Source organism: Ovis canadensis, chromosome 12, assembly GCF_042477335.2.
Source record: "Ovis canadensis isolate MfBH-ARS-UI-01 breed Bighorn chromosome 12, ARS-UI_OviCan_v2, whole genome shotgun sequence".
Taxonomy (NCBI): Eukaryota; Metazoa; Chordata; class Mammalia; order Artiodactyla; family Bovidae; genus Ovis; species Ovis canadensis.
This window is the reverse complement of record NC_091256.1, coordinates 17,797,757-17,814,795: the sequence shown is the minus strand read 5'-3', so window position 1 is coordinate 17,814,795 and position 17,039 is coordinate 17,797,757. Positions and strand designations below refer to the sequence as shown.

Sequence of the window (17,039 nt, the reverse complement as noted above, 5' to 3'; positions counted from 1 at the left end):
TAGTAAAGAATCTGCCCGCCAATGGAGGAGACATGGGTTGGATCCCTGGGTTGGGAAGAGGCTTTGGAGAAGCATATGGTGAACCACTTTATATTCTTCCTTGGAGAATACATGGACAGAAGAACCTGGTGTCATATGGGGCATGGGATCTCAAAGGGTCAGACAAAACTGAGTGACTGAGCATGCAAGGCTATATATTGGATGTTACCACTTCTCTGTTATTTTCCCTCTCCTGACTATTTCCTCTGCATTTTCTGGCCATTTCAAGATAGCTGTTTGCTGATAGATTAGCAAACACAAGACTTCTGCCCCATGAAACTATTTAGCCTGAGGGGTTAAGAGAGGGATGGGACGCTCTCCTGGTTTCCATGGTAACCATTGCAACCCAGAAGCCAACCTGCTGTTCATTCCCACTGTCACTGGTGGACTCCCTATCCCCCGAGTGAAGAGTGCTGCAGCTGCTGTCTTCTGCCTGTCCCCTGCTATCCACAGTGGGTGTCTCTCCAGGACCCTTTTACTTCAGATATGGAAATCACCCCGTCTATGAAACCTTTGATATCTCTGTCAACTCTGGGATCTTTCTTTGGTCTCAAGTCTAGATAAGCCCAGGACTTGCAGGCCTTTGAATTGTACCCCAACAGTGTCTGCAGAGCATCTGACTGGCTTGATTTGATGAATCATTTGTAGGCATTTCCTGGGCTCATGCACACATGCCAGGTACTCATGAGCCTTTGGGACACTGAAACAGCAATGTCAACACCCAGATCTTAGAGGAATTCTCAGCAGGTGTTCCTCTTGAGGGGATAGGTATGGACACAGGGCCCAGGGCGCCTGTGCTGACCATCATCAGACAAGAGGAGAGGAGGGAGGGAGAGACACTGTGTCTCCTCACAAGCCCATCCCTCCACCACTGACTCTGAGATCAGGGAAGGAGGGACACAGGGCCTTCAGAGACACATGACCAGCACACTGAACACTACACAGCACACTGAGGGAGTGACTCAAGGGATGAGAAATTAACATGACATTCCATGCTCATAGCCTGGAGACTTAGTACTATTGACATTTCTACAGAATCTAAACCTAAGTAAAGATTCATTGCAACACCAAGCAAAATATTAGTCATTTTCATAGAAATAGAAAAACTAATTCCAAAAATATATGTGGAACCACTAGGAACTCCAAATAGACAAAATGATCTTGAGAACAAAGATCAAAGTTTCTCACCTCTTGATTTCAAAACACATTACAAAGTTATTGGAATCAAAGCTGTATGATACTGACATGGAAATAGATGAATAGCCCTAAATACCAGAATGAAAAACAAACAAACAAGGAAACTCATGCATACAAGGTGAAATGAAATTCATAAAGGTTCTAGGACAACAAAATAGGGAAAGGGCTGTCTCTTCAACAATCTGTAGGATGAAAAGTTAACCTACAGAAAAACTGCAAACCATATATCACATTAGGAGCTCATACTCAAAATATATCAGAAAATCCCACAGCTCAAATGAGAAACAAATAACAAAATAAAAGGTAAACAAATGAGTTGAGGAGCGTGCAAAGATGATGATCAAAATCACCTGGAGCTTTGGTCTGGAGGGAGTAGTGGGTTCTAAGGGGAGCAGTCACCCCCGGTCCTACTGCTCTGAGTCTCTGACCTAAGTCTGGTCAGTCCCAGGAGATCAGGTCAGCAGGGCTGCTAGAGCAAATGTGTAAAGAAAGCCAGCGGCCCCTTCACAGTCTCTAGAGTCTGTGGCCGTGCTGGACTCTAGGGGCAGCTTCACATGGACTGCTCTCACACAGCACAGCATCCTTGGGGAGGTGTGGTGCTGAGATGAGCTCCAGGAGACTCAGCCCAGGCAGGGAGACCAGATCACAGGAGCTTTCACTCATCCAACCCTGAGAGCACCCTTCATTCAAGGAACCAACAGTGAGGATAAATATGAGGGGAACCACAAGTCCTGAAAATGCAGAGGGAGAGAGTTCATGTCTCACCCACCACCTGACACTCACTGCCAGAACTTGGTGTCCAGTGTTAAGTGACCATGAGAATTTTGTGCCCACAGGATGTGGCCGTCATAGGAGAATTTAAACAGAAAGCCAAAGTTCCTCGTACATAAAACCCTGCAGGTACTGCCCAGAAGCCAAGCGTTCACACTGAGCAGTGAAAGGACAAGGAAAGAGCAGTGTTCTCGGAAAGGAGATTTTTAAATGGACAAACAAAGAGAGATGTCTTCAAGCACAGCACAATGCAGCACATGATCACACGGGTCTATGAAATCATTAAAATATGAAAAGAACAAATAAAAATTCTACACATATTTCCCTCTACTTCCTCAGTTTATATTCACCTTCCTTCATCTCCAAAGAGTTAAGTGTAACCCAAGCGGTCCTGGAACCCTCTCCCTGTTAATCCCATCTGAGAGCTGTTCCCTAACTGCATTTTCTTCTGCATCACTGCTGCTAATACTTTCCAGGAAGCAGTCTGCAGAAAGACAACCATGAGCAATAATACAGTTATTATACAAGGTGACCCACCCATTTCTCCTCCTCTGCTTGGCTCACACAGCATCTCCCTGGTCTTTCCTCCAGGTTCACAGACCTCCCCTGTGTTTCTAGAGTCAGAGTCCTTCAACCAAATGTCGATCCCAGTGCAAAATTTCATATGAGAGAGAGATGCTGAGAGAATCACATTTTAACCTTACACTTCTACAGGCCCAATATAGCTCTTGCATTCAAGCTTACAAAGCTGAAATTCCAACACTTATGAACATACTGGAAATATGGCTATTATGATCAACAAATGTGTGTTTTTTGTGATTTTTAAAAAATGTTAAATATTGTTTGAAATATGTTAATTATAGATAGGGAGATCTGACTACTGGCTACTACATTGGAAAGTTCAGCTCTCATAGCTCCAAAGACAAGGAAAAGGCAATTAATTGCCTCTTCAGGTTGTTCTCTGTTGTAGACACTCTGATGCCCTGATGAGACCATTCATATGTAGGTATACCTGGGGCTCTTGAACCGAGGCCAGGCATTGGGAGAGTGCTTGTGAACATGCCAATAGTAAGGTGAACACGCAGATTCAAAGCAAATTCCCTGGAGGGGGTCACTTGTAGACAGAAGTGACGGGCATGGCCCAGAGCTCGTCTGACAAGTAACTAGAGAGTAGGCACAGAGAGGAGGGGAGGGACATTCACAGTCTTCAAGAGCCCATCTTTCCCATCCCTGACTCTAGAGGTCCCAAGCAAACCAACACAAAAGGCGCCTTAGGAAGTGAAAGATTTGTGCACTGAAAACCATAGAATACTTTTGAAAGAAAGAGGAGACAAGTAATCAGAATACAATGTCATATTCATAGACTGGAATATTGAGTGTTGTTGACCTTCCTAAACTCCTAAAAGTGATGTACATATTGAAACGACTCACAAAGTCTCATGCCATTTTTATAGAAATGGAAAGAAAAAATCCCCCAATACTGAAATTTATGCAACCGAAGAGAAACCCAAAGAGCAAAAACAATCTTGAGAGCAAAGAACGACAGTGGGGCCTTCAGGCTTCCTGAATTCAAAACAGGTAAGAATGCCACGGCAGGCAAAACTGTGTTCTACCTGCAGCAAAATAGGCAAAGAGGCCAATGAATCATAAGGAGGGAATCTTAAATAGATTCACACATGTGAGGCCAAAAGATCTTTGCCAGGGTTCTAAAATGATCAAATGAAGAAAAGATGGTCTCCTCAACAATCAACAGAAAGGCTACTGATGGAATGAGAGGAAGTATCTGCAAACATTGCATCGGAATAAGGGGCCAATATCCAGAATATATAGCAACTACTACAACTCAGCTTCCAAACAACAAAAGGCAAATAACTGACTTTAAAAAATGTGTAAAGTCTTCAATCGACATTTCTTCATAGAAGACAGAGAAATTATCATTATACATAGCGATAGTGCTCCACATCACTAAGTATCAGTGAAATGGAAACCAAGTCGAAAGGAGATATCACCTTTCAGGTTGTGTATTCTAAAAAGAAAATAAAAAAATTTTGGCAACAAAGTAGAAAATGGAACTTTTGTAACTGTTGGTAAGAATGTAAAATGACATAGCCGTTATGGAACAGTTTGAAAGTCCCTCAAAATGTTAATAAGAGAATGATCATAAGATCCAAGAATCATTCTTTTGAGTCTATGTCCAAAGAAGATAAAATGAGAATGTCCAGGAGATATCTACAATCACATATGCATTGCCATACTGCACACAAAATCCAAGAAAACTGCCCAGTGTCCACGGGGAGATAAATCAAAAAGAAAATGCGGTGTATACACACACTCGAAGCCTTGCAGCATTTACAAATGAAGCATACTTTGTCATTCGCAGCACTGTGAATGAAGCTTGAGGGTATTGTTAAGAGTGAAATAAGGTAGTCAATGGAGGACAAATACTGTACAATTCCATTTACCTGAGGTTTCTAAAGGAAAATTCAGAGAAGCAGAGAGTAGAAGGGTGGTTCCAAGAACTGGGAGGAGGGTCTGTTTAATGGTTATAAAATCTTTGTTGCAGGATGGAAAAGTTCTAGAGACAAGCTGAACAACACAGTGCACTGAATGAACAGGACTGACTGGACACTTCAAAGCGTAAGAGGCAAAGCTGGCCTGAACTTCATCTATGCTTTTAGGCTCCTCCTTTCTCAGATTCCTCTCGACCTGGGTGTGGCACGTGGGTACCACCAGGGATCCTGCAGAAGGAAGGAGCCTCCCCAGTCCTGGGGGCCTTGATTGAGGGGAACAGATCCATTCTGAGGCTCTAATAGGAAAGCGTTTGAATAAGGGACATGGCAGATGAATCATGACCAATCAAAATGCTATAAGACCCAGGAAGAAATGGAATTTATGACTAAATGAAGGTGTGATTGACCCAGGAGGGGAATACTAAAACCCAGTTTTGTTTTCAAGAATTGTATAGGGCTTCACTGGTGCTTCAGTGCTTAAGAATCTGCATGCTAACACAGGAGATACGAGCTCAATCCCCTGTCTGGAAAGAGCCCACATGCCCTGGAGAAACCAGACCCTTCAGTGCACCACAAGGACTGAGCCGTGTTCTAGAGCCCAGGAGCCACACGTGCTGAGCCCACCTTCCAAAACGACTGAAGCCCAAGAGCCCTAGAAGCCATGCTCTGCGACAAAAGAAGCTGCTAAATGGATACACCTGCACACCCTACACACCTCAACTAGAGAGATGCCCTCACTCTCCACAAGCAGAGAAAACCCTCTGCAGCAATGAAGACCCAGCAGAGCCAAGAAGAAATTCAAGAAAAATTAAAAACACTGCGAGGTAAACATTTTCCTGGGTAGTGATGGGATTTGTCTTTCAGGGTATTGGATGGTCACTTGGTATAAAATCAGTGGATACAGTGAATGTGTATACTTGGTTTAATTTTTATATACATACTTATTAATGGTACATGGTGGTGGGATATTTGGGGGAAAAGTTGACACCAGTAACAGTGATGTTTAGGGTGACAAATATCAAGTAAAACACAAGACAGAAAAATAACAGACACATGGAGAATCACACTATTCATTACACATAGAGACACACCCACTCCCATGGACACAAACCTACACTATTAACCATAGTACAGCTTCTTCCTGGAACTACAGTAATCAGCCACATTGCTCTACTTATAAATTACTATCACTAGGGCCCCTATACTCATTGCCAGCAGGAATTTGGAATCAGTTTGGACTCTACACTAAAGCCAGAAAGAAAGCCCCAACTTTCTCATCTACAAAGTTTTTCTCCCAAAGTGAATGATTCTAGAATACATACCGCTTTCACATTCTGAACGGGCCACCTGCAAGTACAGAAGAGAAGACACTATGAGGGTAAGATCACGTAGATAAACACTCTTTGGTTCATTTGGCGACAGTTCCTGATGAGGAACAGCGGTGGAGTTCAGCAATATCAGAACACACATACTCAGGATGAAAGGCAAGGCCTTTGCCTGGAGGATGGAGCTTCCAAGATCCTTTGGGTTGGAAATTGCAGAATTCTTTTCTTAGAGGAAATCTTGCTGCAGGAGAGAGAAATCTGTACTCGACAGGGTGTAATGGATGCTAACAATTTTAATATCCTGTGGACTGAGGCGTCATGATTTGGTAATAAGTGTCTCACTCCACATTATCCCAACCAAGGGAATTGTCTCTATCTGAAACGAACACCTTCAAAGACTCATAACTTAATTCTACTGAAAAAGAAAGGAAACAATATTTCTATCTTAGACCAGAAAAAAAAAAAAAAAAACTTTCCTTGGAGACACATGGAGTCTCTTCGGTGCTGTCACAAGTTGGGTTGACTGGCAGGTCCTCAGTGAAACCTAGGGGACAGAGTAGCTGTTAGAACACTAGAGAGGCAGCTCAGGAATCATGCAAGATGTTTTCTCTTTGTGTGGACGTGGGGTGGTGTGTACGGATGTGGAGGTTGTTTAAGCATGGACTGAACTTGTGTTCATCCATCCTCTTTGGAGGAGGAAGGAAAGTAAAGGAGAGGAGGAAGGAAGTGAAAACAGATCTTTGGCTTTCTAGCTAGAGGAACCTAGTCAACATGAAATAATCAATCTAAAAAATGGAAAACTCTAAATTGTGTGTACTGTTCAATGAAAGAGACTCATGACTCCTCCTGCTCATTTTGAGCTCCTGCTAAATGGCCACTGTCTCTTGATTTTTCCCAGGTCACTCTTCCCCTGAGATGTACAGTTGCTGCTACTCTGTTCATCATGTTTTCTATGAGACTTTGTACTTGATTTAAAGTAAACTCTGTTAGAGGACTGAAATCAATCCTGGGCAAAGTATGCTATTCTATTAATTCACTAATTACTTGTCTTAAAGAAAATCAAATACACAAGATTTTATATTACTGAATTCCTTCCATTTAAAAATAGCTATTATGAATAATACAGTCTTTTTCTATCAATATTTATTTTCTATACAGTGTGTATATGTCCATTGAGCCAGTAGCTGTCCATACTTACAGGGGCCATCTGTTTAGTGGGACAGTTAATTATAGAAAGCACAGTTCTTCCACCAGGTCTTCCTGGGGAGCTAGTGGGACAGAGTGTCTCTTAGGACACTGGTGAGGCTACTCACTAGTCACTCAGCTTTTTTTTAAATTTTTTGATAGGGACAAGGGTGAAGTGTATGCATGAGGTGGGTAAGTAACTATGGACTAAGCTGCTGTTGAATTATCCTCTTTGCTGGATGAAGGAGAGCAAAGGAGAGGAGCAGGAACGACATGCAAGAAAGCCTCTGTATTTTAACAAGTGATCTAATGATAACCTAACTATTGGGGAAAAAAGAAACACTGAAACGCATTCCAGCTTGAAATGACAGAGATGAACGTCCCACCTGCTTCCTTGGAGCATCTGCTGAATCAGCCCTGGATTTCTTCCTAGATCGCTCCCTCCCCAGGAGGCAAACTTGCAGCTATTGAAATTACCAAGTTTTCTATGAACTTTCATTCTTGATTAAAAGCAAGCTCTATTAGCGGACTGAATTCAATCCTTCCTTTACAAATATCTATTATCAATCCTGTGATATTTTGTCTCAGTCTTCACTTTCCAAACAATATTTCCATGTCCACCGAGACAGTGGCTGTCCACAATAACAGAAGTGATACATTTAATGGGACAGTTCATTTTGGAGAGGAACCAAGGGTGAATGCTGACTGTCTCTGTCCCAGCTCTTTAGGAGGTTACAATGACTCATGTTCAGGAGGCTAACTATCAAAATTGAATGTGAGATCTATTTGACACGTTCCCTAGAGTGTGTGTTATCAGCTTTAATCAATGTAAGGCTTATGATAATATCATCCAGTAAAATGAAATATCTCCCTCATGATAATCTGCTTTATTCCTTGTTTAAGCATGACACTAGCACCAGCAGACTGGACCAACATTGTCTACACAAGGCCACAAAACTCTCCCAATCTGTGAGTTCACCAGGGGATGCAAACCCCGGGTGCCTTTCACAATAATGACTGTGCCAAAGTTAGCTGTTAATCCACTTTGCTGGCCCTGGTTTCGGGACCACTGTGCCAACCTTATAATGATGGGCACGGTCTGGACCACTGGAGTTTATAGTACCTCCAGGCATAAACATAGATGCAGGGACCCCCTTGTTTCATGACTAGGGTTTCAAGGATGAGTGACCAGGTCAGGTGAGGGGTCCAGACCAGACACACTAGAAGCCTCCTATGTTCTCAGTTTGGCTTTTCCACTTAGAAGGACAAGGGCTTGGGCCATTTTGCTCAGCAGCATCCTCATCTGAGGAAAATGAATATTAATGAAACTTGAGGAACGGCTGAGTTGAGGAAAGAATCAGGTAATGTATAGTCAGTGAGCAGCGGTGATGACAAGTGTTTAGAAGGATCACAGGGGACTTGTGCTGCATAAGAGGGTAACATGTCCTGAGGAAACACACACACACACACCTTCAGAATCACACCACACGGGCTTACACATGGGCCCCCAACCCTGATTCACCCAGACTCACATCCTCTAAAAGATGTGGCTGATTCCAGGGACTACAGAGCACAGACACTGTTCTTTCCCTGAGATCAGTCTCTTCTCAGAAGCCCCAACCCTCAGCCCCATAGGAATCCAGCATCAGGTGACTCTGCAAAGCTAGCTGGCAGGAGAGCCCCCAATCATCAGATGAACTGTTCCTCAGCAGAGGGACGGTCCCTGAATATTTACCGTGTTCATTGGCTGCCCTGGCTGCCTGTGATTAGAGAGAAGAAAACAGTGTGAGGCTGGCGGCATCGTGCGTTCTCTGCAGTAACTTTTATGGTATCTGATTTCCTGTTTTCCTCAGGTAACTAAAGCTTTTAAAAAATCAATCATTCCAAAAGAAAACATTGAGGACCCTTGTTGAAAAGGCTGGGCTCTTTGACTTAAGATCTTTCAATTTCAAGGAGGAAAAAATTTCTACTGAGGAAAGTACCTACAGTAGTAATTGATGGTATTTTTAGTGTCTTTTTGAATCAGGTCTGTGTTGATACCAGATTTAACGTCAATATTTCACCAGGAATTGCATACGTAAGTGTTCATATGCATTTTCAGATTACTGTAACTGTTGTTCGCTGAATGAAACATAAAGAAGGGAAGCAACAGCCTGTGTGAGACACCGAGTAGAGCTTACCTCCAGGGGATGCAGAGGTGGTTCCTCAGCCCCGGCCTGGGGCGGTTCCAACACCAGGTGCTCCTGGGGAGCTGGAGGGAAACAGAAGGCCATCAGGACAGAGGAGAGGCCGCTTACAAAGATCCCAGGTTTTCCGTTTGTTCGTTTGATGGGACATCGGGTGGAATGCATACATGACAGAGGTTAGTAACTATGGACTGAGCTGCTCTTCAATCTTCCTCTTTCCTGGATGAAGTATAACAACAGAGACAAGCAGGAAGGCAGTGAAAGAGATTGGCTGCATTTAACTGGTGATCAACAAACCAATGGGGAAAAGTGAAACATTACAATGCATGCCAGCTTTCAGTGGCAGAGACCCATGACCCTCCTTTCTGTTTAGGGCTTCTGGTAAATCACACCTATCTTCTGGGTTTCTTCCTAGATCACTGCATCCTCAGGATCTGCTGTTTCAGCTGTTGTACTGGCCAAGTCTTGAGTCTTTATTCTTGATTAAAAGCAAACTCTTGTTAGAGGACTAAATTCAGTACTACCTTTGTAAATAGCTATTGTCAATCATGCGATGTTATTTCCCAGGCTTGATTTTCCAAAAAAATATTTGCATGTCCACTGAGTCAGTGGTGGTTCATACTCACAGAAGTCATACTTTTAGTGGGACAGTTCATTATGGAGAGGAAGCATGGAGTGAACCTGACTGTGTCTGACCCAGCTGTGCATGGGATTTACAACAAGAGTCATGGTCACTAAACTTTCACGTTCCAACGTGAGTTTTATTTGACAATTTCCCTTGAGTGTGTACTACAGGGTTTAATCAATGTGAGGTTATGGTAATATTACCCAGTACAGTGAGGCACATCTCTGATGATAATATGCTTTTGTCCTTGTGTAAACAATGACAGGAATGCCAACACATGTGACTTACACTCTATAAAATGCCACCTAACACTCAGAATCTGTGAGTTTACCAGGAGGATGTGAGTCCGAGATTGTTTTCTGAATAATGACTGTGTCAAAGTTGGCGTTAATCCGCCTATGGTTACCCTGGGTTCCTTGACCCCTGTGCCCACCTTTTAATGAAGGGAAGGATCTGGACCCCTGGACCTGCTAGTACCTCCAGGGATGGATATAGATGCCAACCCCCTTTCCGCATGACTGAGGATCACATGGCTGACTGGTAGGAGCAGGTTACTCATCCAGAGGAGCCAAATTGGGATCAACCCTAGGTACTCAGTTCGGCTTTTCCACTAGGAGGTTAAGAATTTGGGACATTTGTCCGTTTGCCATCTTCACCTGAGGAAAATTAGTATTAAGCTATTTGGGGGAATGGATTCCCTGATAGCTCAGTTGTTAAAGAGTCAGCCTGCAAATGCTGGAGACCTGTGCTTGATTCCTGGGTTTAGAAGATCCCCTGGAGAAGGGAAAGGCTACCCACTCCAGTATTCTGGCCTGGAGAATTCCATGCACTGTAGTGCATGGGGCTCCAAAGATTTGAATACAAACTGAATGACTTTCACTTTCGCTTTGGAGGAAAGACTGAGTTGAGGAAAGAATCAGGTAATGTATAGTCAGTGTGCAGTGGTAGTGAGAAGGGTTTAGAAAGTTCACAGTTGACTAGTGCTGTGTAACAGGGAAACATCTCCAGAGGAAACACACACAGACACAGAGCTCCAGAATCACACGCCCTGGGCTCACTCGTGGGCCCCCAACCCTGATTCACACACACCCAAAACATCTAAATGCTGCAGGTGCTCCCAGGTTCCACAGAACAAAGACAGTGTTCTTTCCTGGGAGATCAGCCTCTTCTCTGCACCAACAGCCCGACCCCAAGTAGGAATCTAGCATCAGGGCCACTGTCCAACCAGAGCCAGAGAACCCCACCTTTTCAGTTGGATTGTCCCTCAGCAGAGTGATGATCCCTGAATATTTACCGTGTTCATAGGCTTCCCCAGATTCCTGTGATTGCAGAGAAGAAAACAGAGTGAGTGTGTCAGCATCTTCAATTTCCTGCACTAAGTCTTCTGTTATCTGGTTTTTGTCCTCAGGTAACTAGCACTCTATTTCAGTGCCTCCAAAATAAAACAGACAGTCTCCTGTTGGAAAGACTGGCCTGTTTCACATAAGATCTCTCAGTTTCAATTTGACCAACATTTACAAATTGTTTTTCAAGAAGTAAAACTTTCTGCTGAGCAAAGTACCTACAGTAATCAATGATGCTGTCTTATTTAAATGTCCTTCTGAATCAGGACTGTGTTGATAACGGATTTATGCTCTCTACTTTCCCAGCCAAGGATTTGCATGCCTCAGTGGTAACGTAAATTGTCAGAGTACTATAACTGTTTTCAAGTGAAAAGAAAATAAAGAAGTGAAGCCACAGTCTTATCCCAGATTAAGAAAGGTGCCCTTACGTTCACAGTGTTCAGAGGCTCTTCTGCAACTTGGTCCTGGGACAGTTCCACCACCATGTCCTCCTGGGGAGCTAGAGGGACACAGAATAGCCATTGGGACACAAGTGAGGCTGCTCCCTAATCTCTCAGGAATCTTTTTCATGTGGGGGGACATGGGGTGGAGTGTATGCATAAGGCATTAGTACCTATGGACTGAGTTGCTGTTGAATCATCCTTGTATGAATAAGAGCAAATCAGAGGAGCAGGAAATAACGAAACAAAACTTCTGTGTTTTAACTAGTGACAACCTAACAGTTCCGGAAAAAAGAAACACTGAAATGCATGCCACCTTTCAATGACAGAGACTCATGGAACTCCTGCCTGTTTCTATCTTCGGCAAAACCACCCCTATCCAGAAGATTTCCTCCTAGATCACTGCCTCCCCAGGATTCAGTTTCAGCTGATGCGCTTACTAAGTTTTCTACGAGATTTTGTTCTTGATTAAAAGCATCTCTCCTCGAGGACTGATTTCAACCCTACCTTGCCAAATAGCTATAATCTATCATGTGATGTTTCTTCCTTGTCTTCATTTTCCAAACAATATTTGCACATCCACCGAGTCAGTGTCTGTTCACACTCATTGAAGCCATACATTTAGTGGGACAGTTCCTCGTGGAGGCAAAGCCTGGGGTCAACGTTGACCTTCTTGGACCCTGGTGTGCAGGAGGTTTACAGCAAGAGTCAAGGGCACCAAGCAGAGTCTCCAGTTCCACTGTGAGATCTGTTTGACACCTTCCCTTGAAAGTGTGCTACCCGGTTTAACCAGTGTAAGGCTTATGGCAATGTCACCCAGTACAATGAAATATCTCCCTGATGACAATCTGCTTTTGTCCTTGGTTAAGCAATGACACTAGCACCAACAGATATGGCCTGTACTGTCTAACCAAGGGAACACAACTTTCAGATCTTTGAATTGACCAGGAGGATCTGAATCCCAAGGTGCCTTTCACTATAATGACTGTGCCAATGTTGGCGATAATCCAGCTATGTTTGCCCTGGGTCCCATGACCACCGAGCCCATCTTACAATGATGGGCACAGTCTGGACCTCTGGAGCTCTAGTACCTCCAGGCATAAACATAGATGCAGGGACCCCCTTGTTCCATGACTGAGGATCCCATGGTTGAGCGATAAGTGCGGGTCAGGGGTCCAGAGCAGACACATTGAGACCACCCCGAGGTTCTCAGTTTATCCTTTTCCACTTAGGAGGTCAATAGCTTGGTTCATTTTTCTCAGCACCATCTCCATTTGAGCAAAATGAATAGTAACCAAACTTGAGGAATGACTGAGTTGAGGAAAGAATTAGGTAATCTATAGCCAGTGCGCAGAGTGATGAGAAATGTTTAGAAAGTTCACAGTCGACTTGTGCTGTATAAGAGGGAAAAATCTCCTGAGGAAACACACACAGACAAATGGCTTTAGAATCACACTGCATAGGCTCACACGTGGGACCCAAGCCCATGTATCTAACTGATGTAGTTGTTTACCCATACCATAGAGCACAGACATTTTCTTTCCTGGGAGATCCGTCTCTTATCTGCACCCCCTGACTTCACCCTCTTTAGGAACCCAGCATCAGGGCGACTCTCCAAACAGAGCTGGCAAGAGATTGCCACATTCATCAGCTACATTAGTTTCATCAAAATGATGATCCCTGAATATTTACCGTGTTCACCGGCTTGTTCATGCGCCTGCAATTAGAAAGAAGAAAACAGCGTGAGGGTGTCAGCGTCTTGAGTGCTGCGCCTTCAGGTCTTTTGTTCTCTTTTTCTTTTCAGAAAAACAAATGGGATTGGGCTGTTGAGTCCATAGCCCCAAAAGAACACAGAGAGGACACCTCAGGGAAAGGCTGGAGCTCCCCCTGGAAGATCTCTCCAGCTCATTTTCACCAGTAATTAAAATTTTCATTTCAGGAAGGAACAGTTTCTGCTGAGGAAACTCCTCCTGATTCCAGTTTTCAATTTATGTTGTCATTTTTGAAAATGTCAGCATTATCCTTTTGAATAAGTTATCTGCTGGGAGAAATTATCCATCAAATTAAAAACTGTTTATATGAACTGTCTTGAATATTTTGAACCTTTATCTGAATTCAGCTAGACAATAAAGTCATTAAGCAACACTTTTCTCTCAGATGAATAGGAAGCACTTACTATGGAGTAGGGCAGAGCCTCTTCCTCCAACGTTGAAATGGATCGCTCCTCAAGCTGGTCCTCAGGGAGATCTAGGAGGACATAGAGGAATTGTCAGGACATCTGTGATGCTGATCGGGAAGACCTTGTTAATGTGGACACATGGGGGGAGTGTGTGGATGTGGGTGGTTAATAACTGTGGAGTGAAATCTGTTGGACAACCTTTCTCATGGGTGGAGGAAGGCAAAGGAGATGAATGTTTCAGATATGAGTCAGAGAGCCTTAAGCTTTCTGGCTAAGGAGAACCTGATCGACTTGAAACTCTGTCTGACAGAGGGAAGCACTAAAAGTCACACTATGCTTCAGAAGTCATGTGCAGTTGTGAAACCTGGACCATTAAGAAGGCTGAGTGCCAAAGAATTAATGCTTTAGAACAGTGGTGCTAAAGAGACTTTTGTGAGTTCCTTGGACAGCAAGCAGATCAAATCAGTTAATTATAAAGGAAATCAATCATGAATATTCATTGGAAGGACTGATGCTGAAACTTCAATACTTTGGCCACCTGATGTAAGGAACAGTCTCACTCGAAAAGCCCTTGATCGACTCAGGGCAGGAGGAAGAGGCCACAGAGGATGAGATGTCTGGATAGCATTATCGACTCAATGGACATGAATTTTGTGCAAACTCCAGAAGATAGTGAGAGACAGGGAAGCCTGGTGTGCTGCCGTCCATGGGCTCACAGACAGAACTTAGCGACTGAGCATTGTCATCAAAAATACATTGTATTTATTCTTTTCATAATTTTTAAGAATTAAAAACTTCCATCAGTTCAGTTCAGTTGCTCAGTCATGTCCAACTCTTTGCTACCCCATGAATCTCAGCACAACAGGCCTCCCGGTCCATCACCAAATCCCAGAGTCCACCTAAACCCATGTCCACTGAGTCGGTGATACAATCCAACCATCTCATCTTCTGTCGTCCCCATCTCCTCCTGCCCGCAATCTTTCCCAGCATCAGGGTCTTTTCAAATGACTCAGCTCTTCACATCAGGTGGCCAAAGTATTGGAGTTTCTGCTTCAACATCAGTCCTTCTAATGAACAACCAGGACTGATCTCTTTCAGGTTGGAATGGTTGGATCTCCTTGCAGTCCAAGAGACTCTCCAGAGTCTTCAACATCACAGTTCAAAAGCATCAATTCTCTGGTGCTCAGCTTTTTTTATAGTCCAACTATCACATCCATACATTACTACTAGAAAAACCATAGCCTTGACTAGACAGACCTTTGTTGACAAAGTAATATCTCTGCTTTTGAATATGCTGTCTAGGTTGGTCATAACTTTCCTTCCGAAGAGGAATCGTCTTGTAATTTCATGGCTGCAATCACCATCTGCAGTGATTTTGGAGCCCAGAAAAATAAAGTCAGCCACTGTTTCCACTGTTTCCCCATCTATTTGCCATGAAGTGCTGGGACCGGATGCCCTGATCTTAGTTTTCTGAATGTTGAGGCTTAAGCCAACTTTTTCTCTCTCCTCTTTCACTTTCCTCAAGAGGCTCTTGAGTTTTTCTTCAGTCTGCCATAAGGGTGGTCTCATCTGCATATCTGAGCTTATTCATATTTCTGCTGCCAATCTTGATTTTTCTATATACACAATTTAGTGTACCTATCAACACCATCTACATCTTTTTCATCAGATCCAGTATAACCTCTGTACCCATTAAGTCAGAATCCACCTTCTCCATTGCCTCCTTGCTTTGGTAATTTCTATTTCCAGCTTCCATGAGTTAGCCTATTCTGTGTACCTTAAACCAGTGGAATCATACAATATTTGTCTTTCTGTGCCTGCCTTATTTCACTAACTAGAATAAATTTTTGTATTAAATCGTCCTTCCATTTTATAGCATATTTCAATCCTTAATTCATTTTTATGGTGGGATAGTATTCCATTCTGACTACTTATCACATTTCATTTATCCATTTATCACATGATGTTCTTTGTTTTGTTTCTAGTATTTAAGTACAAATAATACACTGTGAATATTAGTGTACAGATTTTTGTATGGTACTATAATTTAAAGGTGTATATTTAAAATATCACTGAATATAACAATATGAAGTGTGAATATTAGGTGAACTAACAATGTTAGACTTTGAATTACTAAAAATATATTTTCTCACTAATTGTAAAAACTGCACCACACATATGTTATCTGTGAGTAGAATTTGATAGCTGAACCTGAAGTGATATGATATAGGAATTTTCTGTATAATCCATCCAAATTTTATGTCAATGTAATCCTGCTTTAAATAAAATCTAATAATTTAAAGAAATCTTGAAACATGACTTCAGGGGGGAACACATCAGACCTAGTGTTAAAAAATTAGCTAATGTCCAAACCATAGCTAGAGACCATCTTCACTTTTAAGCATAAACCAAATGTTGAATTTAAAATGCATCTTTCCTTTCATAGTTAAAGCAGTACCAAGTGATATAGATTCAATTTGAACACATGAAATAAAAGAAGAACATTGCTTAATATTTCTGGTTTTTTTTTTCTTAAATAAGGCCCTGAACATACTACAATAATCATTTTTGAATGAACTTAATGAGAAACTTTCCACAGTACCTTCAATTGAGCCAGTAGGGTGCACCCTATTATGTGGCCAACAACGAAGTTTCTTCATCTGGCTGGTTCTTAATTTTTTAATCTCAGGGCTATTTCTTCTCCGCTTCTGGATGAAACCCCCTGTGAAATGCATTATAATGGTGAGAGCTGTCGACAGCTTGCCAGCAGAGGACCACCCGGGAACTAATAAAAATTGATCCACAGTTCAATCCTCTGGTCCCCTTCCTCACCAGATGCCTAGCAAGGCCTCCTGAATCCAAGGTGGACTTAGGAAGATCTGCAGTTTCACGTGCACTGAAAATACCCAATAGACTGGCTGTGTGTGCAGATATCTCTATTTAACTGAGACCTCGAAGTCAGCAGAGCATGGTGACCATTCCTGATGGACTGGATTCACATCGCATTTAGGAGAAGCACATACTTGGGAAAGACATATGGATCCCTCTTTGCCTCAGTTCCCTGTCCTGAGTTGGAGAAATGTTAACATGGCCTAGTTTTAGTATCATGAGGCCAGGAATGATTAAATACAGGGAAAATATTAGAAAAATAAAGGAGGGACTTCCCCGGCAGTCCAGTGGGTAAGAATCTGCCTCACAACACAGGGGACGGGGTTTGATTTCTGATCAGCAAACTCGGT

The 17,039-nt window shown here is 42.8% G+C and overlaps 1 protein-coding gene across 1 annotated transcript in view; it reads right to left on the bottom strand.

Annotated features, from left to right (window-relative positions):
• Nucleotides 1–8,634: 8,634 nt before the first annotated feature.
• LOC138416284 (lymphocyte transmembrane adapter 1-like) overlaps nucleotides 8,635–17,039 on the bottom strand; it is a 95,158-nt gene continuing 86,753 nt past the window's right edge. The window contains 6 exon segments of the mRNA XM_069545104.1: nucleotides 8,635–8,787; nucleotides 9,208–9,278; nucleotides 11,133–11,157; nucleotides 11,610–11,680; nucleotides 13,314–13,338; nucleotides 13,798–13,868. Of these exon segments, the coding sequence (XP_069401205.1) occupies nucleotides 8,635–8,787; nucleotides 9,208–9,278; nucleotides 11,133–11,157; nucleotides 11,610–11,680; nucleotides 13,314–13,338; nucleotides 13,798–13,868 (416 nt within the window).